The 23,436-nt window shown below is 33.5% G+C and overlaps 1 protein-coding gene across 4 annotated transcripts in view; it reads left to right on the top strand.

The window, feature by feature from the left end:
• The first annotated feature begins 1,646 nt into the window (after positions 1-1,646).
• LOC134233750 (inactive ubiquitin carboxyl-terminal hydrolase 53-like) overlaps positions 1,647-23,436 on the top strand; it is a 34,163-nt gene continuing 12,373 nt past the window's right edge. Inside the window, exons 1-11 of one of the 4 annotated variants that reach the window (XM_062715749.1) lie at positions 1,647-1,793; positions 6,591-6,816; positions 14,879-14,971; positions 17,200-17,334; positions 17,839-17,952; positions 18,397-18,476; positions 19,221-19,326; positions 20,125-20,182; positions 20,495-20,589; positions 20,866-21,018; positions 22,278-22,434. In XM_062715749.1, the coding sequence (XP_062571733.1) occupies positions 6,643-6,816; positions 14,879-14,971; positions 17,200-17,334; positions 17,839-17,952; positions 18,397-18,476; positions 19,221-19,326; positions 20,125-20,182; positions 20,495-20,589; positions 20,866-21,018; positions 22,278-22,434 (1,165 nt within the window). In that variant the 5' untranslated portion in view covers positions 1,647-1,793; positions 6,591-6,642. Of the gene's footprint in view, positions 1,794-6,590; positions 6,817-14,504; positions 14,666-14,878; positions 14,972-17,199; positions 17,335-17,838; positions 17,953-18,396; positions 18,477-19,220; positions 19,327-20,124; positions 20,183-20,494; positions 20,590-20,865; positions 21,019-22,277; positions 22,435-23,436 lie in introns of those variants that run through there. The other 3 variants (XM_062715746.1, XM_062715748.1, XM_062715747.1) reach the window with 3 other exon arrangements.

Genomic DNA, 23,436 nt, shown 5'->3' with positions numbered 1-23,436 from the left:
TTATATGTTTAATTTTATGCTTTGTCAAGCTTGAACATTTTCCCGCGTTTTTATCACAATGCACATTATTGTGCTTTTTGTTATATACTTTAAAAAACAAAAAAATATATGTTATAAAAATAATTCTAATTATATCTTCAAAATAGCGATGATCTTTTCAATTAAATTTAGATGTGTTCTTTTCTTTTTGCAATCGAATTAATAAAATTTTCTCTCTTCAACCAAGAAAATTGGTCTTATCTTTATTGTTGTAAAAGTGAAGTTACCTCCCGTTGTCCTGGTTGGCATTAATAAAATTGTCAGAATGAGTTACTCCCCGTGGTGTATTAACTAGTGACGATTAGGTTCACATAGTACATGTAGTAATCAAATTCCGATAATTTTAAATGAATATTTTCACTTTCAATGTATCGATTCTTTAGAACTTGTATTCCCCGGTAAGTATTACCATGTACGTTATCGAAACCCCTAAACTTTTTTCAGTACTAATTTCATTTGAAATAAACATAAACTCAGTGGGAAAACTCTAATAAGTTATATTTCATATAATTAATTTCAATTTCTCAGATTATTTGTAATTTGTAGATATTATTTTTAATCTGAAAATATGAAAGGGTGTTTGATTTCTTCAAAAATATGGACAGAATCCCTTAGGTTAAAAAGTTTTGAAGATTGGAAGAGACCTGCATCATTTGGATAAACTCTTTATTTGGGATGTGCATAGCCATCTCTCTTCAAATCTGATACACAAAACATTTTTTAATCATCTCTAATCATTCAATACTCGGTGTTCAATTCTGGGACTTGGATGGAGGCATTATTCTCTGTTTTCTTTAGTTCTGTATTCATGATTAATGATTTCCGTGTATACTAGTACTCGGCACTCAGAGTCACTGAGCAGTGTGGACAGATCTGGACATCTGAGTTGAAAAAACAAACCAAATAAATTCCATAAATTGTGAATTTCTTGTGTAAGCCTATCTTTTTTCACTGGGGGGTGGGGGTGTATTCTCAAGATAGTATATTTGTAGACTTAATATTTTAAAGAGCAATTCCACGAACATAATCAGTTTTTACTATTTAATAACCCACCATCTTCCTACTGCAAACTGTCAATTTTATTTAAATCCAAAATCGACAAAATATAGAAGAAATGATTTTAAAAAAGTCCAACTTTATTTTTGGGTATTCAGTGGTGTTAAGTTCCCCTAAATGTCCATTCATGTGAATTTAAATAATACAGAAACAACTAAGTAAAGACGGATTTACTTATATGAGAATTTAAGTTGACAATTTTATTTTCCATTTCTTAGAATTTTAATCTATTTATTTTCAAATTATAATCATTAGTGTGGAGAGACAAATGTACCTTGTCAAATATATTTTAGTCTCAATAATAAAAGGATGGGTTTTCAATTCATTTTCAATTAAACATTTTAATTATCAATTAAGGCTTCAAAAAGTATGTACTTTCATTTAAAACAAAACAGAATCAAATGAAAATATTCTGCACAAGTAATATAGTGTCTGTAGAGATAATACACATATTTCGATTTGGAACTATATTTTTTACACCTGGCGGATCGGTAAACCTTATCACAACCTAATCGTATAGGACTTCTTTCTATGGTGTCAATGGCTGTAAATCACTCCGCTACTATTGACAAGAATATGGCGACCTGATAGCGCCGCTTGTGTTGTTCCCCGTGGATTTTTACCTGTGTTTGGATTTTTACATTTGTGAACAATTTTTACTTTTAACCATATTGAAGAGGATTTTTTAACAAAATAAGGTATGTATAAATTTTATTATTCTGTTAATTAAATTATTAAAACTGTCGAAAGTACAGGTATACCAAACAGCGACACGACTAATCACAGGTGAGTAAACAGGGAGTGACGTCACAGACGGGAAAATTTTACATTTACTACTAACAGAATATAGTCATATTTTCTAATTTATTAACTTATAAAATATTTAAAATAAGATTAAATAATTGATGTATTTATATATGTTACAATATTGCCAGAATCATCGTTGTTTCGTACCTGAATTATTGATTCCATGCATGCCGTGCATGTGTTTGCACTTGCTTTGTGGGTTGTGACTAATTTCGACATGTTTAGTTTTTCTCGTATGGCATTATAAAGCCATAAAAGCATGATCGAAATGTAAAATTGATGAATCTTATGTTAGTTTTGGAATATCTCTTTTCTTATAAACTTAACTTCTCTCCCGATGGATAATTAATTGGGTCCAAAGCTACGCGTCTGTTGACAAAAGGTGTCGATTTTAATTATCCCTTTGATGACGCCGGTTTCATTGACAGACTTGGTTTAATTTTATTGTTAATTTCAATGAAGGTGTTATAATATACAATAGATAATATAAACAGGAAGAAAGGCCCAAATCTCTATACAAAGAGATAATCTTTTGAAGTATTTTGGCTGTTCTTTCAGTATTATGTAATGGATTACAAGATAAAAGAAAAGATATACAGATATTAATTTGATGGGCGGAACTCTTTGATAATCCATAAAGAGAAATATTACAAGCTATTTTTTCATACCCAAGGGACAAAATTTTGCAACTTTCTGTGCATAATCATGTTTTATGATTTTATTGAGAAGATATTGATCTTTCGAAGATTTTTCAAAGGTGTTGTTCTTTTTATTGTTTATAACATTTTCTTTTATTTTTACTTACCAAAGATAGAGTTTGAATATTTGATGAAATGTATATTCACACCTACTTGATGTTTTGGCAGCAGAACAATACCTACTTGATGTACCTGCTGTTGGTAATTGCTAGGTAGATTAACCTGTGACACCTGTCCATAACCTGTTAATGAGTAGTCAAACTAGTCATCTACATGCAGAGTAGCTTAATTGACAAGTATGAGAAAAAAAAATTAATAAAATTGCCATTTACAAATTATTTATATATAGAATACTATATACACTTGATGAGAAATATGTGAATCATAAAATGTTAGAGAAGTATATATTTTTTTAATGTTAAATAATTTTTTTAAACTCAAACTGCATGTCATTTGAATAATATTTTCAACCCAATTAGGAAAACAAATCTAAAGTTCATTTTAAAATTTAATAAAAGGTAGAAATATTAATTGAATTAATTAAACTGCATGAAGAAAACACTCATAGAAATTTCAAGTAATGGAAGGTGATATCGAGGAATGAAAAAGAGTCTTTTCTTTTTCTTTTTTTCTTTTTTTTTGTGAGATGAGGCAAAAAGAATAAAATAATAGCAAAGAGGTTGACAAACTTTTTATTATTCTCAAATTACTCTTGCATAGTGATGCTAAAAAACTTCAACTTGCAGGTGCTAAAATGTTTCCACTTTCACTCTTAACATATCCATTTCAATATCTAGATAAACACTTCACGTATCATGTATATCCATATGTATATAGTGCGTACAATGTGTAGAGGAAGAACCCCTTAAAAGGTCAAATTCACGATACATCTTACTACGCTGGGCAAGATGCCAACATAAAGGCCAGCGTACCGTAAGATGGGATTACAGCAAAACACATAAAAGTCTCTCTCATAACATGGACTACCTTTTATGCAAAACCTTGCCGGGTTTACTTGTTGGCTAGAAAGGGGATGTTTCAGTTTGTTTTTTAGGCATTGCTAGGTGTCAGGTTTTTTTGGTTAAATAGATTGATTTAGGACAAGGGCAATCTCAATCCATGCGTCCCAGTAAAGGATTTATTGAACAAGTTCAGGTTTTCCCTCCAAAATCAGCAAAATGCAAAAAGATTCAGTGTTAAAAAAATATTTAAAGTTGTATGCATTTTAATATTTGATAAAAAAACAATACAATAAAATCATTTTTTGATTAAGGTTTTTCTTTACTAAAATCTTAAGGATTACATTGACATTGTGACACATAAAATTGTGCACAACACATTGACATTCAGACAAAGTGCAGAAAAAACTATCTAAACCTGTTGCATAAATTCTAAGGAAACACATGCTCTTAATGTTTTCATTAAATCAGCTTGTCTCCTCATCTGTATATTTATGTCTAAAAATTACACAGTTTTCAAAAAATAAATCCATTGAAAAAACAGAGTTCAAGACTTTCTCTCACTTTTCAATGCATGTTTGTTATGAGGTGTAGATTAAATCAGAATCGAGGCGGGTGGTTTGCAGAATTTCCCTTTTAGATTCGATTAATCATCTCTGTAATCTTCGTGGAAAAATCGTCTTTGCTAGTTTTCCTCCAAGCATCAGTACAAAAGAGGCTTTGGCTGTAAATATACATAAACAAAATTAAAATTCACTGAATCACAGTCGTATAAAGAGAGAGTTTGCGATAGGCGGTTTTCCTGCAGTATAATAAGCAAATACTTCCCAGAGACCTTTAAAATGGCTATTGATACAAAATCAAGCAAACTTTGAGAGTATGATTTAAACAGTGGAATAGAATTGTTACACTTTTCGAGTTTTGTTTTTACTATTAATAAGATGTATGAGACTAACATTGATAAAGCTAAGAAAACAATACTCTCAAAATACAAAGCTGTGAATCTAAATAAAGCATTAATTCATAGAACCTAATACATTGTTGGCTGACGCATAATGATTATTTGCAAGAAATCATGCAGATTCTGCCTGGTCTATTGGATAGAGTTCTTGGTAATGATTTTGATAAAAAACTTTATAAGTAACGAAGCAGCTTAATAATGTTGATTTAAGAAGTGTCCTTATTGGTAAAATAAATTTTGGTAAAGTCATTTAAACCCACATCTAAAAGGGAGGAAGTCTCTCGATCAAAGTGAGTCACTTGGAGCACTGTGTCACCTTCCGCTAGGCAATCTTTGAGTTGTTGGTTTTTTGTTGAATAGTGAGACTCAGAACTTTTTTTTTAGTTCGTGGATTGAATTAAAAGTTTGCTTTACTTGAGCCAAGACCCACTTCTGCACAATTTGTCAATTCAGATAACAAAATTAAATCTGCAATGTATTTTTTTCGATTGCTTTTGAAAAAAGACATGTCCTTGCACTCAAAAGTTTATTCAAACAATTAATTTTATGAAAATATGACAGAATGGATCAGTTATGTTTTTTAGCATTTTACACAGTTTTTAGGCCCATTAGTTTTAACCTTTGAGCAAGAAGTTGACGGGTGCTTGGACAAGTGCCCCCTTTTGGAAGTGACCGTTATCTACACCTCTGTCACCTGGATCTTTCAGGAGGGATTTGTCATTCGGAGATAACATAGAAATTTCCCCTGGGTAGAAAAGACCAATATCTTTGTCGTGAAGATATGTTATCCCTTGTCAAATATTGGAACAGTACCTTATATCTGACCTGTATTAATTAATATTGTTTGTCTATTTATTTAAGGGTCAAGCAATAAATTAAAAATAAAGCATGGGATTCTTTGATTGCTGGGATGAGTTTTCTCCCCCTGAATTTGAGCAGGGATGGTTCCAGTTTTGCATTATAATAGAATTAAATGATTTTTCAGTATAAATTGGTCAATGACAAAGAGCCATTCTTACAAACGCACCAGTAAAATTGTGAAAAAGGGAAATTAACAATTCACTTCTATTTTAAGGTACCATATCGATCTCTCGCATGATTAATTGAATTTACCTGAACACATCGTTACGTCATTGCATAAAATACAAAAACTGGATGAAATGTAATTACCATAGCAACAACCTTGAAGACAGGCACAACAAACATTGAGAAACTATTAATGGACATTATGGCTAACAAATGATTTCTCCAATAAATGTCATCGTCTCCTGAGTAATAAAAGTTCTATTTATCAGACAAGAGAAGGGATCTTTATTGGAAATGTCTGGACTGGTGGACAATAGCCCTTAATTGTGAGCTAGGCCTTCCTTCTCAGAAGAAACTGCACGAAAAAAATTTAAAAGTATCTCCTGAAATATAAGAATTGCTTGAAATTGTTGTAGCATAAATATTATTAAATCTTGTATACAAAACATAGAGTTGTTTGAACTGTCCTTGTATTTTTAAGACCTAGGATTTTTAAGTTCATGTTAGGCTTACAGCCCCCCTGAGGATATAGGAGACAAAATTGAATGTTTTTCTTCTCTACCTTGTATAATCAATTAGGACGTAAACGAAGGATGATTCTTAAGAAAATCAATCTTGTATAAAATCTTGCCAAAATATTTTTTCAGTTGACAGTATAAAGGTCAATATTGAAACAGGAACAAAACTGTCTTTTAAAGAGATTTTGTCCTTCTTCCTTTGAGGTGCCATACTAGAAATCAGGAGGAAATTACCGTTAATTTAAAAAAGAAAAAAACCCTGGTCTGAATATCTTTTTATCCGTCTTCCTTTAGGGTGACCAACCAGAAATAAGGATTTTTTTTATTAATTGAAAAAAAAAATCTTTTCTGACCATCTGAAAAAGGACAATTTGCAGGAAATACATGTTCAGAAAATAAGAAAACAATTTTAATTCATGTACACATAAACCACATGCTTATAAATCAATGAATGAATGAATAATGATTATATTTAGAAATCGCACATTTAAAATAAGAAAATATTAAAAGTTTTCATTTTTTCCAGATTTTAGATATAAAAGAATGGAGATGTCATCAATTTTGAAGTGAATATAACAATGGATGCCCCAAAGTCATTTCCCCCTGGGAACCGTCCCCAGAATCATAATCATCTCCCACCCCCCACTAACTGGTATGACACGCTGGACAGGAATGTCAACATATCCCTCAGCTCCAAAGGTCTGCGCAACGCTCCTGGTGAAAACAACTGCTTCCTCAACAGTGCTGTTCAGGTGAGTGCACCTTTGTATTGTATTTGTAGATCGTGTAGTCAGTATGCATGTATGAAGTTATAAGTGTACCTTAATATGTATGTAAGAAAGATGCTTACTCCCTGGGATGCTTACTACTCCATGGCACCTAATCCCATCTCAAATGTTTGAAGAAGTTCCTGTTTGCTTTGCTCCTGATTTGTATTGTTTTAGTGGACTCTTGAGCACGGTTGCTGTTCATCATGGAAGAGGAAGAAAGGGAACCTCTATTTTACATATTGTGTGCATTTACCATCTTGGTCTATTTACATACTGTATCAGTTTACAATTTGATATAGAGGAAGTCTGTACATGGTTTGTTTATGATACCAGACAGGGACATATAGTCAAGTTTGAATAGGGTAGATAATAAAAGATGCCATCACAGGTTAGAATTGTTGATTTATAATGACCTACAAGTTTATACAACTTCAGGGTGGAGTGGAGCAAGGAAGTTTATGATTACGGATAAATGGGATTGTAGATTTTCTGCATTGAAACATAATCATAAACATATATCCAAATAAAAGTTCTCCCCCAAGTCCTGTGCCAGTTTAACTATGAAAAAATATAGTGGATTATTGAAAGACCTAAGATCAGATTAAGCTACAAACCATATATGTCTAGCAAGGGGATTTACTACTCTCATCAAATATGTAGGTATCTTTGATGGCTGTATGATTAGAAGATTAATCAGGCATTAATTCCCCTGACTGGAGAGTTAAGCCCCTTTTATCTCAGTGGAATTCCTGTTAGAGGGAATAAAGCAGAATTATGTAAGATAATCTTATGAAAATATTGAGTAATTGTAGGATTTTCAGATGAAATGATGGGGCAAATCTATTGAATTTTAAGTGGAAATAAGTGAGATAATTGGAGGATTTTCAGAGATGGCAGCTTTACATATATTAGGAATATCTATCTGGGCCATCAATAAAATCAGGGACATTTCAGTGGCAGGTGCTTGAAAGGATTCATTTATTTATTTAAATAAATCCTATGTTCTTCAAAGTTTGGCAGTTATGTAATCCTGAAATTGCCTATGTATGTAAGTTATTGTAATTAACATAGGTTACACCTGATGTCAGGGAACTTTTAAAGTTTACAAGTACCTGTAGTCAGACTAAATCTGTATACATAACCACCGCAAAGAGGGAAAACAAAAAGTTACACATTTTAAGTCTATATATCAACAATCAACAAGTTTGCAGAGTTCAGAAGTGACCATTTTCACCTGACACCATGCTAAGAATTGCCATACGCTTGTTGACAAAAACTTAATGAGCAACTGCAAAGTCGGGATTTAACCCCCTACATCCAATCGGATATCTGGAACGGTGCCATCTGTAGTGTCATTGTTTCCGGCCGTATTGTTACCTATGCTTAGAGCTTCCAGACAATTGAAAGGTCGGCCGGACAACAGTTAATCGCGTGCACAGGTGAAAGCATTGAACAGACCTAGAATTGCAGCTAATCATTTGACACACTTGTTAGACCCAAAATTTTAATTTTACAACTTTATGGGCAGATGGTCATCAAACTTTTCAACTTTTTCAGCTTGGGTTTCATGCTCGGTAATTTCTGTTTTGAGTTTCTGAAGTCGGTACAATATGTATTAATGCATCTCCTTTAGATGCTTGAACACTAATGCCATCAGGGATGTCACTGAACCTGTTAGAGTGATCAGTGACGGCAAAAGCCGAGACAATCTTTTGTGAGTTCCTCGGCTACCTGCGCTTCAGGTTTCGCCTAGGAACATTAGCCACAAAGGATGCTAAAATAATGAAAAGCCTCAGAAAATCTGGCAAAACATTAATATTAACATTAGACTGGAATAAAGGGTCAGATGAAGTCTATGGAAAATTTCTTGTAAGTTTTTATTTGTTTGGTCAGACAAGACAGATGGAGGCAAAAATTAATTGTATGCAAATATTGGGAGATCATCACAAGAAAAAAAATTGGTTTTGTATGAGGTACATTTATTTAGATCAAACATTCACGACAGGTAGAATTTACTATTTGCTGGTCAGGATAAAGAGAATTCGCCCACTTTTTCTAGAACATTTTTTTGCCAATTGTTCAAGATGCAGTTTTAGGGAGATCAGAAAAACAAGCCAAAAAAGATAATGATTAAACCCTAAACCTTGGCAATAATGAATAACTTCAAAAAATGCATTCCTGTGGAATTACATAGACTGCACAATTATAGAACAATATTTTGTTCTTTCTTTCTTTTGTGAGGACTGACAATATGATAATTGAATTTGGTAACTTCATGAGCGCCAAGGCCTTTCAATGATGACAATAGTGCAAATACAGATCGTGTCTCAACATAGACTTCAGAAACAATTCAAATATGATAGTAGACAGATAATGCATTATGAAGAATTTTAAAACTCATAAAGGGGGTTGACAATTTGTCAGCAAAGGACAAAAGCTTGGGTAGAGAATTGAGTTACGTCCTATATATTTGGTCTCTTTAAAGTATTGTTATTAGCTCTGGCTTAAAGAACAGAAAGATGTACCATAACAGCTTAATTATAGGGGTATGCATGGCATTGCTTAATTTGTCATAAAATTCATTTTCTTGGTAAATAAAACCACAGGGCTCCCTGATTTCTTATTGCTTTATAATAGCAAGGGTACGCATGAGCTGGTAATATGTCAACCCAATTAACCGTGATGGATGTTAGATGGTACATGATTTCGAATAAAGTAAATCCATTCTGAGTCTGATATGACACATTCCTGTTAGTATTACACAATAAAGAGTAAGTAGTTACAGAATTCTAAACATCTACTTTATCAATTTCTAATGGTGCGTTCATGTGTTTAATTAATATATTGCGGTACCTCAGATGCAGCACCGTTAAATGAAAAAAAGTGCAATGAAAGAGGATGTGTGTTTTAATTTTGTGTCCATAAAAACCTCAAGTAAAATCCTTTTAGCCACACTTCTCAAATTTTCATTTGCATATACTGTTCTGTGTAAAAAGAAAAATAAACTTAAGCTAAAAATATATTTTTATGGTCAAATTTTTACTGTGCATCCCATTACAAATTCAGATTTTGTCTTCCGTAAATTGTGTTTACCTATCCTTGGAGGATATAGTAACTGATTTACATATACGTGGCCCCCTTTTAGCAAGCAGGTAGCAACAGTGTTGTGCTGTGTGGTTTATTTAGATTGTAGATAGGGACCAGAGGTAAGAAAAGGTAGATAAAATCGTGATAGTGCTGGTGGAGCAAACACATCCATGGGGGACTCTCGTGCCATCTGACCCTTTTATCTCTCCCCTAACATTTGTCGAGATCGAAATCACAACAAGTGATTACAGATTTATATAGGTCTGGGTAGGAGCTATTTATCATTTTCTTTAGTCAGAAATTTAATTTGTAAGTTTTAGGGGCTATTTAAAGAAATATAAACCTGCCTTTTTTTAATAATTGCTATGAAATTTAGTACACTTTCTCAAAGACCATATGGACCCATGTGATGAGTTTCGTCAATAAGCATGGATGGTTTCTAAGAAAGAATAAACGTCAGTGTCTGCCGAAAATCAAATTAAGATGGAAATCTATAAGACACATTTTTAGAGGGGAGGGGAAAAAGGAAAAATAATGCTGCACAATACCCAATGCATTGTCCTTAGACTGACCATTGAGAAATGGCCACTCATTGTCCGTATTGAAAGGCTTGAGACACGAGTGGACGAACACACCTGTTGCAGAGCTTTTGTTCCAGATTCAGCAGCTGCGATGGCTGTGATTGGTAATAGTAGTTTACCTGGATGACTAAGTTAGGTGTATAGATTCTCTCCGCCCAAGATTGTCATGGCTATTTACAGTGTGTTTAGTTTCCTAGGTAGTGTTTGTAGTTTGTTTGGGAATTGATTCATCAATGAGGGACTCATCAGGAGCTTAATTAATATTATTATGCAAGGTCAAAATGTCATATTTCAAACAGAGTTTAAAGGTGAGGAGATGTAAAAATGATTGTGAAATGATACCTGGTACATAATGTTTTATTGATCATATCTATTGATTTAGTTGAATGTCGTAGCAATATAACTGGATGCTTGAATGCACAGGGGAGAAAAAAAAATAAAAATAATATTTCTTGAAATACTTAACATTTTTAACTAGAGTAGTGACATTTTTTGATGAGGGATATGCCTGGTAGTGAAAGGACAGTTAATAAGCTTGAGGATTATCTAGTCTTTGATCATCCAGTGTCATGGAAGAAGTGCTTAGATGACACATTTGTTAGTGCTAACTTTCAACACCTTCTACACAATGTCCTGCCCTAGAGTCAGCACTGGTTCTAAGACTCCTAGGGGTGCAATTGTTCAATTGTAAAAAAAGAAAGGTATATACTTTGACCCTCAAGCAATATACTATTGATCTTATTGAGAAGAGTCCATACAGAATTTATACCTCTCCAGATACTTGCTAATTAGATCAAACACCTTGCAATGTCAAGTGATGGGCCATTTTCAAAGGAGTAAAAACACCTATAGTACTAAACATTTCTATAACCCTGGTATCCTGATCATGAACAAACTTGACATATAAAATGAGCAATTCAAAATCCTTTCAGGTGGCTAACTTATAGCAGGGTAGCTTCCTGTGGAATTTGTTTTGGTTGCTGGGTAGCTAGATTTGTCATAAATTGTAACAGCCTTCAGTATTGGTGACAGGGTGCTTCGTATTCACGTAGAAGTACCCTGGTTAGACGAAGGTTTCCATGGTATTATGTTTAGTTATTATGATGTTGACCCACTACATATGTCAAGCTATCAATCTATTTCAGAATTTAAGAATTAGGTTAATGTTTGATATTATGGAAAAAAATTTCTTGCACTTAAAAGAAAGCTGCAACTTTAAAAACATATTTGGAATAGGGTCATTGCTCAAAGCATCTTTAGAGAATTTCACAAGTAAAGGCAAATTACAGGTGAAACACTTTTTTCCCATCGGAAAAAAAGATATAATTACGAAACCCGAATAGACACGATGGAGGCAATTTGAAAATGATGTAATTGCAGAGGGTCGTATCCTCAAAGAGGTTACTTTTGTGTGGAGAAGCACCATAATGGAGTCATCGGACCAGAAAAGTGCACCCTCAATTGTCTGAAGAGTAAGGAACATCTATAGCTCGGATCACTTAAATTTCACTTTATGGGGTAAACACCTAACTGTTTTGTGGTACCCTGCAGAGATGTTAACAGTTTGTCAGGTCCTAGACTATCTCGACTTCATTACGTCTGGAACGTTTAACACAAGATCATGGCCAGGGGCCATAACAAGTTTTTTTTTTTACTAGGCTTGGTCTTAAAGTGGACCACACTGGCACTAAAACATAGGTCTTTGGGAGCCTGTTACTCATATCATTTATTACTGTCTGGGTTTCTAGTAAGGCTAAGTAACATAGACAAATGGGTGTAAATGTTAATAAATTTTTATGATAACAAAATTAGGAAGGACAATTTTAATAGGAAGTATAATAACTGTTGTATTTGCTTGGATTTTAGGCATGTAGAACTGTCAAAAATGTATGTCAGTGGTGTATGTATATCAGTCATTAAGAAAACATTTGTAAAACACTAACCAGTACAAATTGTCCATAATGGAAAACAAGGTACCTCCCCCAACCTTAGGAACAGAACATGACAATGGAGGCATGTTGTACATGCTTTGAGTCATAAAAAACTCATAAATGACATTAGGAACAAGAACCAATTATTAGAACAAAAAAACATAAATTTGTTTTAAGTCCGATGTTATACAGCCTGTATATATATATAAAAAGGGGAAATTCAGTGAAGTTAAGAAAAATTTATTCCTAAATGCTGCTCTTAGTCCCTTACCCGAATTCGGTACATTTACACATTTAAAATGTTGCTTAATATGTTTCATTAAAAAGTTATGCTTTCATCTATTTAGTCCTGATATATTGGATGTGTTATTGGCAAAATCTTAGTTGTTATAAAGATTTTCCCACAGCATTTGATTTATAATTCAGGTGGTAATGTCATAAGATTTTCACAGGTGTCTGTAACATATATTGGGTTCTAAAAGGAGAAAGGTCTGGTATGCTTTCAAATGGCAGATAAATTTTGTCACTTTAGAGGTTTCTGTAACATGTTACATTTTACTAATCACCTCTCCCTCCCCGTGCTTTGTGTTTCCCAAGGGAGATAACCTGAAAAAAGGGAGATAACTTGTGTCAACTGAGTAAAACATGGGGACATTTGACTGTGTATTGTGATAATGAAGGGGGACAATTTCTCTCCGTATCACACAGCGAGAGATAACGGAACTTTTACCTCCTTTATCATCTGACAAAGTGCACTGAAGGATCATGAGTAAACACTCCAACGAAACAACATTTCACCAGAGTGCCATCCAAACTGGCAATACAAGACAGTTAAATAGCTGGTTTTTATGGTCATTCTTGGAGTTTATATACACTAAAACTGAGTCACTGGGTATATGGCATGATTCCGCATGAATCATATTGTCCTTGAAAATCAAGTACCCTGGTTATCCTGACATTGTCATTTACTATATACAATACAATGTTTGTGGAAAAGAATAAGGTGATTCTGATGCAAAGTGACCTTGATGGCTCAGCAAAATTCATATTTCATTCAATTTACTTTCCTCAATGGGATTCCTGAATATTAATTAGTCAGTGGAAGCAAAACTCTACAAATTCATTCAGAAAGTTAGTCTATTTTTAGAAACTGACTTTCTGTCCTATGAATGAAAATTCTTCTTTGATTTAATAGGTTGTACCAAAAGATGACATCAGTTTTCTATCATAAAGGACCAAAAATAAATGAGCGGAAATCCATTACGATTTATGAATGAAAAGTTTGTCCTTGAGGTTGAAACTGACCTATTTTCAAAAGTCCAAAAAAGGAAAAGTGTTGGTGTGGATTTCCGGTGATCTCACCTGAGGACACCTGTCAAAATTACATGATAAACTCTATTGGTTCTGATTAACTTGCTCTACCTTATCCCAGGGATAGACAGCATTAAGCAAAAAGACATAAAGGGGAGGAAACAGGCTCTCCTGGTTTGAGTATTTGCTTAGGCTGAATAGATGTTTGTGCAGTATTGTTGGCTCAAGGTCCCTATGTACACTTCTCACAATGTTTGATTTTGGCCTTTATCTTTGTCTGAAAGTTGTTAGAGCATCTTTTTGCTCTTGTTGGTTTTTGGGCTTATTGTAAAATGCTGAGGATGTATGCTTTGAAATGGGGGGTTCAGAGGGTGCAAGGGGTGGAGTTTCTCAGGTCAAAGGATGAGGATGCAGGGGGTGGAGCTTATTATGTCAGTTTAAAGTTTTGATAATGCAAGGAGATTTTTTTAGTACATCTAGCTATAAATGCTGAGAAAAGAGAATATTCTAAGGGTTAATTTAACCAAGTTGGACATTTTGTTGATTTAGTGAATTTATATTCTGAGGTAATTAATACACCAGAGTCCCTTAATTTATTTGTCATTGATAGTTTGTCACAAGAGCATTAAGGTAATATGTTTTAAATATAATGATTTGTCTTTGAACATTAACATGATGAACAAATGTTTTATGTTCACTTCGTCAGCTGGGAAGTCATCTTGCTCCATTGATTTTTGGGGTTTATTTGAGGTATATTTTGTCCTCTTGTGTTGGCTATTGATGGCTTCTTTTCATTTTACCTGAATGACACTCAGACTTCTCATGTGCAATACAATCTTTTCATCAATTATGGAAAGCATATGTCTGTGTCCACGTCAGTCTGCTTCAGCAAGAGACCAAAGGGAAGATAATATTCTAAGAGTATTAACCACCCTGATCGATATACCTTTTTTCCCTTAAGTTAACCTTCATATCTTAAATTGATATAGTAGTAGTTTATCATGTTTTCATTATTGATTGATATTTTATAAATCATTGATGAAATTATGAATTATGCAAGACTTAGAATTATAAAACTGCTAGATCAATGTGTTATTTTGAATAACACTTAAATATTTCAATTTTATATTCCAGGTTTTCTGGCATTTAGATGTGTTTCGTCGAAGTTACCGAAGACTCTCGGGTCATTTATGCATGGGAAATTCATGCATCTTCTGTGCCCTAAAGGTAAGCACTTTAATTAAGTTGGCAAAAAAATAATTAGTTTAGTCATGTAGACTTTTAATGTATTCTCTGCATGTGCAGTGTGCAGGTGCCTTAAAGGCCGACAAATGTATTATTTAAAGATGGAATTGTCCTGTTGAGAAGCATTGTTTGCAGTTTTATAGGTAATCATCCTCTGAGATAATTAAAAGGTAGACAAAAGACTTGGTCATATTTCTCTGCTAGGGTAATTCTCTACAGCCATTCATCCATTTACCACAAGATTAGGCGCTACATGCTATTACTCTTAATGAATTTCCTATCTTTACAATGCCACAGACTATTAGTAAGAGTTTTTAAGTACAGCAAGACCACAACATGCAATATATAATGGCCAAAGCCAGCATTGAATGGGCGATTTGTGGGCACACTACAGACTTCTTATCCTATTATAATTCTGCTAAAGCATTAAATCTCCATCCCCCATAAAAAGATCTTTTGGGCCCCCGAAACAAACACAAGTGTAAACCTGCCCAAGGTGATCAGGAACAAATATCCACTTAAGGATGAAAAAGAAAGGTGGAAAAAACCAAATAAACACAAGAACCTGGTAGACAAAACAGACAAGAAAAGCAAACATTCAAAATCAATTTACGGGTCTATGAAATGATTGCCAACTGTATGCAGGTAATTGGTTAATCATTCGGCATATACATTCGAGAAAAAAAAATAAATTTAAATTTCCTTCCCCTTGTTGGTTTTAAACAATGAGAACCTGTCAGAGGTCTTTCAACATGACACGCTGAAGTTGTTTATAAATGTCTGTTTTATAAACACTCAGGATACTCTATTTTTGTTTTTCTGCCATAGGTAAACATGTAAGTAAACATAAGTATAGAGTGTAGCGTAGGTGTTCTAATCCCACGTAATATTACATCGGAGTTCTTTGTGGTTAATTCTTATGGAAGCACACACCTGACTCATGCCGGCCCATTAGTAAGGCTTTTATTCCTTTTGTTCAAGGGGTGGGAATCAATTACAAATCAGCGCATTCAAACAAAGACAGGTTACATGTTCGATTGAAGAATTGGTGCTTTTCAACAATGGGTGACACATCGATGCAAAAGAGAATTTCATTTAAAAGTCATGGATTTGTTCCACTAGAGTACTAAAAAGACAGTACTTGTGGTCCCTTGTTTGGTCAATATACTTAAAACTGTTGTTTTTACCTCTTCAAGTATCTGTTATGTAGACTACCACTTTAAATAAAAAAAAAGAAAACAAGTTGATTAAATTCTTTTTAACTGCCATCTCTTCAAGAGATTCAGGATTAGATAAGAGGAGATGGTTGACTTTGATCTTTGTTTTAAAACATCAGGTGTTTGGGAGATTGATGTCCTAGTTTGCGCAGTAAAAGTACAGTTATCTCCCTTTAAAATCAGATCGGTTCTAAAGATTACATGTCCCATTTAGGAGATTTTTGGTATAATTTCTTGAGCAGGCCTAAAATGGGGGATTTGTTGTTTGTTTTACCTTGAGCTTATCAATTTAGGAAATCTTTCTTGACATTTTTACAAATCATTGCAGGGGATTTCTTTTTTTATAGTGTCCTATAATAAACATTTCCAGTAAAGTCAAGACTAATGGACAAAAGGTTAAACACACAGAACTTCAGACTTTCTTTTAAAGGAAGAATGAAATGACATCTGTGTAGTATAAAATAATCTACCCCTTAAGCTTTTAATCTTGCAGTAAATGAATTTTCCTAATTGAGCTAGACCTGTAATGGATAGCCTTATCAAATTGAAATTGCTGAAGGAAAGCTAATTTTCAAGTCCATTAAAATGCTAGCTGACCCATTGAAAAGAAAACGTGATAGGTGTTAAAAGTCTGCCGTTAGGTTTTTGTAAAGATAGGTACTTCTTTTGTGTTTAGGCAGGTGAGATTTGGAAGAACATACAGGTGTAGCTAAATCAGACAGATGGTCAGTTGCTGTAAGCTCAGACATGGATTTTCAAAAAGATACCGAGAGCACTTGATTTCCATATACATTAGTTTCATGACTTTAGTGTCCACTTAGAATAATTCAATTTGCTAGAAAAAATACAAATTCAAAGGGTTCATGCATACACGATTAGATTTTCTCTTTGTCTTCTTCAACTTTTAGAAAACAATTTTGGTTATGGTACATGTATTAAAGTTAAAGGTTGAAATAAAGGCACCGTTCAGAACGGTATTAATTTCCATTTTAGGTGATTTTTACCCAGTTTCAATACAGTGACCAAGCATCACTGCCTCCTGATGCCCTCCGCAGGGCTTTGGCCGATTCCTTCACAAACCAGCAGCGCTTCCAGCTGGGACACATGGACGATGCTGCTGAATGTTTTGTGAGTATAGTTCAAGAAAACTTTCCACCTTAGATTTTGCTACAGTCTGAGATTGTTGACACTCTAAACAAACTTTTGTTTGCATGGGACTAATTAAAGCCAAGATGTAGTCATAAATTTTCTCCAGAAATTGTCCAAACATCTTTAAATTTTCTTAGCATAAAAAAATCTGTAAAATTTTCCATATGCAGAATAAACTGAAATTGTTGTTCCATAGAACTTTGATCATGTAGAAAAAGTAATTTTACAATACAAATGTACTTAAAGTAACATATGTTTTAATCAATTTCTTTCATGTCGACCGGTCCAATAATTGCTAATCAGAAATTTGTTGCATAAAACAAGAAATCTTTAATGAAAATATAGTTTTATACCAGATGTGGGGATGTTGACACGTACTTGTTCTTGCAATTGAATCTCAAGTGCAGAGCAAACAGAAAGAGTCTGAGAAATCAAATAATTCAAGTTTTGACAAAGCCACATTATATGAATCCAATATTTCAGGAAAATATTTTGAGGAGGATCCATTTTCACGTGGCCAATGCGTATCATGAGGACTCATGTTCGGCCCCTCATTGTTTGAGCCACCAGAAGTTCACCATGACCATTTTTGATCAGGTAAAATTGATGTATACATGAAGCAGAACATCATTTATAGGTGTTTAATTAGATTTTTATCCATATGTTACAAATGCGACAGACTGAAACATTAGCATAGTGAGAGAAACTGAAACTTAGGGAAACAAAATGCAAATTTTCAGATAGGGTATCAATTTTCTCTGAAAAATGAAACTTTACAGATAAATTTACACCATCATATCACTAAATTATATATTAATTAGACAGCTCTGACAAATCTTCATTGAAAACAATTAAATGATTGAAAATACTGACACGGCATCATATTTCAGCCAAAAATATATTCAAGTGTCATAGCGGGAAATGAAATTTTCTAAACAATTTGTCTGAATATCATAACAAAGGGCTTGATTATAATTTTTAAAATCCAACAGGACTATCGTTGTTCAAACTGTAAACTAGATTTGACTGTTGTACTTTCAGTTGGTTTGTGTCTGCGGTGCAAGTTCAGAGCCCCTGAGGTTTCACGAGACGGTTCATTACATTACGACAAACGCTCTAGTGTGAGTAGATCTATAGCAAAACAAGTTGCAATAGTTGTGGGGAGAAATGCGTTACTCATAACAAGTCAGAGCAAAATAAAGCCTAAGTAACCACACAAAATGATGGATTGAAAATTTTAAAATTGATAAAGTGAAACTTTTCTAAAGACAGAATATTTAGTAATTGGTACTTCAAATATATGGGTTATATTACAACCAAGCATTTATTCAGCACAGTGTGAAAAGGCCCTTTTGACATGAAAAGATTCATAAAGTTAACAATTAAATTATAATGATTTAGTAGTCTGAGTCATATTTTTTCAATATTTTTGTAAGAGAAAACTTGTCCCAGAGTTTTTCCTATATCATTGATTTCAAAAATCTGTCAGTTGAAGCTAAAAATATCATGTTAATGAAACACTATTAGAAAAATATATAGATTTTCCTTTCAACAATTTTTAGTAGTAAAACAAAGAATAAAAATCATTTATTCTATTCTTTTTAGGGACACATGATAAAACATTAATATGGCTAAATGTAAAGAAGTTTATGCAAATTAAACAAGTTGATTTCCATCAAAGGTTGCACTTAATAAACATGAAACACCTTTGGCTATTGGAATTAGATTGCAAATCAGCCTTTTATGGAAATCTCCATTAGTTTAGTGTATTTTGCCACATGTTAAGTAGGGAATATTAATGCCTACCAAGGCTCAATTGGCTGCTGATACCTCAGGGTGTGACTCTATCTTATTATTGATGGCAGGTCGCAGTATCGATCCATGCAAGAGACCGGGGACTTGATACATAACGACCGCTTTGGACTCTTGCTCAGGAACGGATGTGCACAAGGCGATATCAGAGACTGCCCGGTAAGTCATAAAATTTATAAGCAATTTTTTTTTACTATTTGATTTTAAAGCTGCCTATCTCAGAGGAGGCATTAAATGGCCATTAATATTAATTAGCAACAGAATATCCTGTATAGGCAGTTACGGGGTATAGTGTGACACTACATGCACTAATGATGATTATTTGCATAGTTTTTATAATGCAATTTCTGCATAAGATATAGGAAAACCTGAAATAAATTTTCATATTTATTGGAAATGCAAAAATTCTAATTTTCATGAACTCTGCCGTCATTCAATATCCTTGAATGGAAAGGTGATATGACTTTAATTAGGATAAAAAATTGGAAGTTGACCATATAATGCCTCAACATGAAAACAAAGTGTAAATTGACTCTGGCTTTCACCATTTTGAAGTTTACTTGTGAAATGTAGCAAACTTGTGATAATAGGCTAATCCATCTCAGAATCAAGCAAGCGTAAACATTTTTATGACAAGTGGATCAGGTTTATGAAGAGTCTAGTTAATGCAGGTAGATATTGGAAAATCCCAAATAACCTTTTAGTCCCCTCCAAGTAAGCGAAAATTATCATTGAGAGCATTGGCCCCTCTGGAGTAGAAGCAGATAATATTAATAAATCTTTGCAGAACTAATTAAAGCTTCACCTGATAAATTGAAAAACAGACAGGTAAATGAAAGGACAGCCCCTGATAAAAGGCCCTGAATGCCTGTTCTCTGTTTTATGATTGAATGGATTTTCAGGTAGTGGAATATGGCACTAATCTCCATATAATTATCATCTTTCTCTTGTTTCCAGGACAACTGCGGAAAGCGTGTGCAGATAAGGAAGACTCTGCTTAATTCCCCTGATGTTGGTGAGTTCATCTTCAGCTTCATCAAGCACAAATCGTAAATGTCTGGCTTTAAAGTCAGAAGTCAGTAAGGTACAAGGTGGATGAAAGTCCGGCACGATACTCATACTCTGACTTCTATTGCAAATCAATAGCAGGTGTCTGCAACTCTGCATGTGCTTGCATTGCATGAGCACATTCAAGATAATGCCTTAATTAGTATCCTCAGTTGACAAGACAAGAATAATATTTCAATTTAGCATCATCTTGCTGCCTTTTTAAATCCAGATATTGAGAACTTTTTAATCAAAATGTGACAAAATTTTGCCTTTTCAGTGAGTATTGGACTTGTATGGGATTCCGAGAGACCAGAAACTTCAACCATCACAGATGTCTGCCGCTGCATCGGAACGACAATTTTACTGCAAGATGTAAGTTCACTCTCTGTCTGTCATATCTGAGTAATGGGGATATTTAATAGTCAGATCAATAGACAATTCTGTTTAGTCTAGACTTTGTTATTATCTTTTGCTTTTCAATAAAAGTATTAAATGAATGACATTTAAAACAAAGAAATGACACATTTATGAAATACGAGAAGCAAGGAAAAGGAAATGACCCATGATTACTTCAATGAAAAGAATTTTAAATATTTGTCTTTTTTAATTGACTAATTGTTTTAAAAAAATGCAATTTCTTTTCAATAGCTCTTTCACTCTGTGATGTGTAAAGATGTCACCAAGTTGCCACGGTTACAATTGTCTGCTGTTGTCTGTTACTATGGAAAACATTATTCCACTTTTGTTTACGACACAAAGTCCAGTATTTGGAAATACTTTGATGATGCTACAGTAACCGAAGTAAGTATTGTCATTTAATGGTCTAAGGACTGTGAGAATCATGCTTTAAAAATGTTCTCTTCTCCGATTTCAAATGGGAATTTTTTTCTTGACCACAATTGCTAGGCCTTTCCCAAATTTAAACCTCAACTATTTATCAGTTATTATCTATAATTTAACAGTTGGTATTGAAAAAAAGCATTTCTTTATCTAGATGATTTAAATGATATCTGAACATGAGATAAGTAATGTTTGTTTATAACGGACCAGGAAAAATGGCCTTTTTATGTGCAATGTATGACTGATAAAAGCCTATAATAGCCAATGTTAAACACTTGTAAATGAAATCATCCCCTTATTGATAGAAAAAAAGCATGGAAGAGGGTAATCATAATTTTTTTTCAAATAATTAAAACTGACATCAGGATATCGACCAGCTTTGTGAGAGGATTTACAATTTTCAATTTACTTCCGAAGATCGTATTACAAGGGGTATATTTACTGGTACATGTATAAATGGGTCCGTGTCTTTCATACTTTTAAAAGGTGTTAAATTATCTACCTGGGATAGGTTTGAGGGCCATATACCACGTCTTTTCTTTCTCATTCTTCAGACTAATATGTTAGAAAGTGTAGAAATTAAATCCTTTTTCCTATTTCTGGCACCTGTGTTTATTTCAGTATAGGGTCGTCCTACTCACACACCTGGAAATTAGGACAACTCATTTCATGGTCAAAAACTTTAATCATTCTTGAGCAAATAAGATATCTGTAGGGTTATGTGGCTAGGGTAAATAATTGAAGACAACTTTGAAAATTGTAAAGATATCCATTTTCCTAAAAACCATTTTCAAGAAAATAAAATTAATATTCACCAAATTTCACAATTTACATATTACATGGATTTTAAAATTGCTTAAGATATAATGTTGTTGTGTTAAAAAAAATTAATAAAGTGCTCTATTATCTAAATGCAAGCACTTTATTATGGTTCTTGCACATTGTGGTGTTAAGTACTCATGAAAAGGAAATAAATATGACACGTTAACTACTCTGTTTGGTTGACAGAGTCACTTCAGAAATCGCTGAAGCAAGAGGAACCATTTTATCTTGTCCAAAATAATGAGAAGATAAAGTTATCACCCCACATGAATATCTTCCATAAAAGTACATCAAGATCTTTTACTGCACAACAAGACATTTTGAGGCATATTTCCAACCCACAATCATATCATTTGAATAAATGATTTAATTATTATTGTTTTGTTTTTTTCAAACAGATTGGACCAAAGTGGGAACACGTCGTTGATAAATGTTCACGAGGGCGCTATCAACCGCTACTGTTACTCTACACAAACCCCAACGCTAGTCCCATCTCAACCGATACCGCTCCCAAGAAAAGAGTTATGGCCCCTGGTTTTGGGACGCCCACCAAAGGTCAGTATTGTGCCGTTATTGTGGTTTTCGTTGTTGTCTTTGGTCTACTTTTATAATAAATGAGGGGTTCCGTAAGTTTTATGGAGCATTTCGACCCATTTGTTATGTTTTATTGGTCTTTTGTAGTCTGATCTGAAAACCAATTGACCCCTTTAAAGTTCTTTTTTGTTAGCCACTATAAACAGAATTATATAGTACGAATGGTTTGTCTTTTTATTCTTGAGAGACATAATAGCATTATGTATTTTTTAATCAAGGAATAAAAGATTTTTTAACGAGATTATGTTCAAAGTGTCACATATAGGATTTGTATAAATAATTCATTGAACATTGGTAATCACTCCTACGGAGATTAATTAGAAATCACGGGGCTGTTCAAAAAAAAAGGTTCCTATTAATCGATACGGTTTTAATTACTAAAGGTATTGCCAGACAAAGAGTCTGGAAGAAATTTGCAACCTTAAATTAATATTACAAAGCCTCAATTGAAATGATACCTTTGATTATAAATCATTAACAGCATTTGGCTTGTGTTGGGGTGCAGGCAGAAAGTGCTAACAGATTTAAATTTTTCATAAATATATGTAAAATAATATACATTGGGGGCTTTTGAATGACATAGCACATGGCATTTATTTTCTGTGCAATATAAGTAACACCTGCCTATATGAAACTTGATAGGTCTAATTTGAGTAAAAATTGCAGACATTACCTAAATGCAAGGTTTATAGTGAAACATTTAAATGCAATTACTTAATTTATGAAGAAAACATAAAAATTCAACAAGTACTGGTATAGTCAAATTAATAATAATGCACTCTATGTGCGTGATGCAGCAATTCCAACACAAGGTTTCCATTCTTGGATGATCAGATATATTTCAAGAAAATGTCATTTGGATATAGTAAAGTAGTAAAATTCAGTGAACAGTGAATGTCTTTGTGGTATATTTCTTCAGGTGATTTAAACAGCTGTTTACCTGTCAGCCCTCATGCTTTGTGT

This window comes from Saccostrea cucullata, unplaced genomic scaffold, assembly GCF_032062105.1.
Source record: "Saccostrea cucullata isolate Sc308-1 unplaced genomic scaffold, CSIRO_AGI_Scuc_v1 ctg484, whole genome shotgun sequence".
In the NCBI taxonomy this organism is placed as follows: Eukaryota; Metazoa; Mollusca; class Bivalvia; order Ostreida; family Ostreidae; genus Saccostrea; species Saccostrea cuccullata.
Note: the sequence above shows the minus strand (reverse complement) of the source record. Positions and strands in the feature narration are given on the sequence as shown.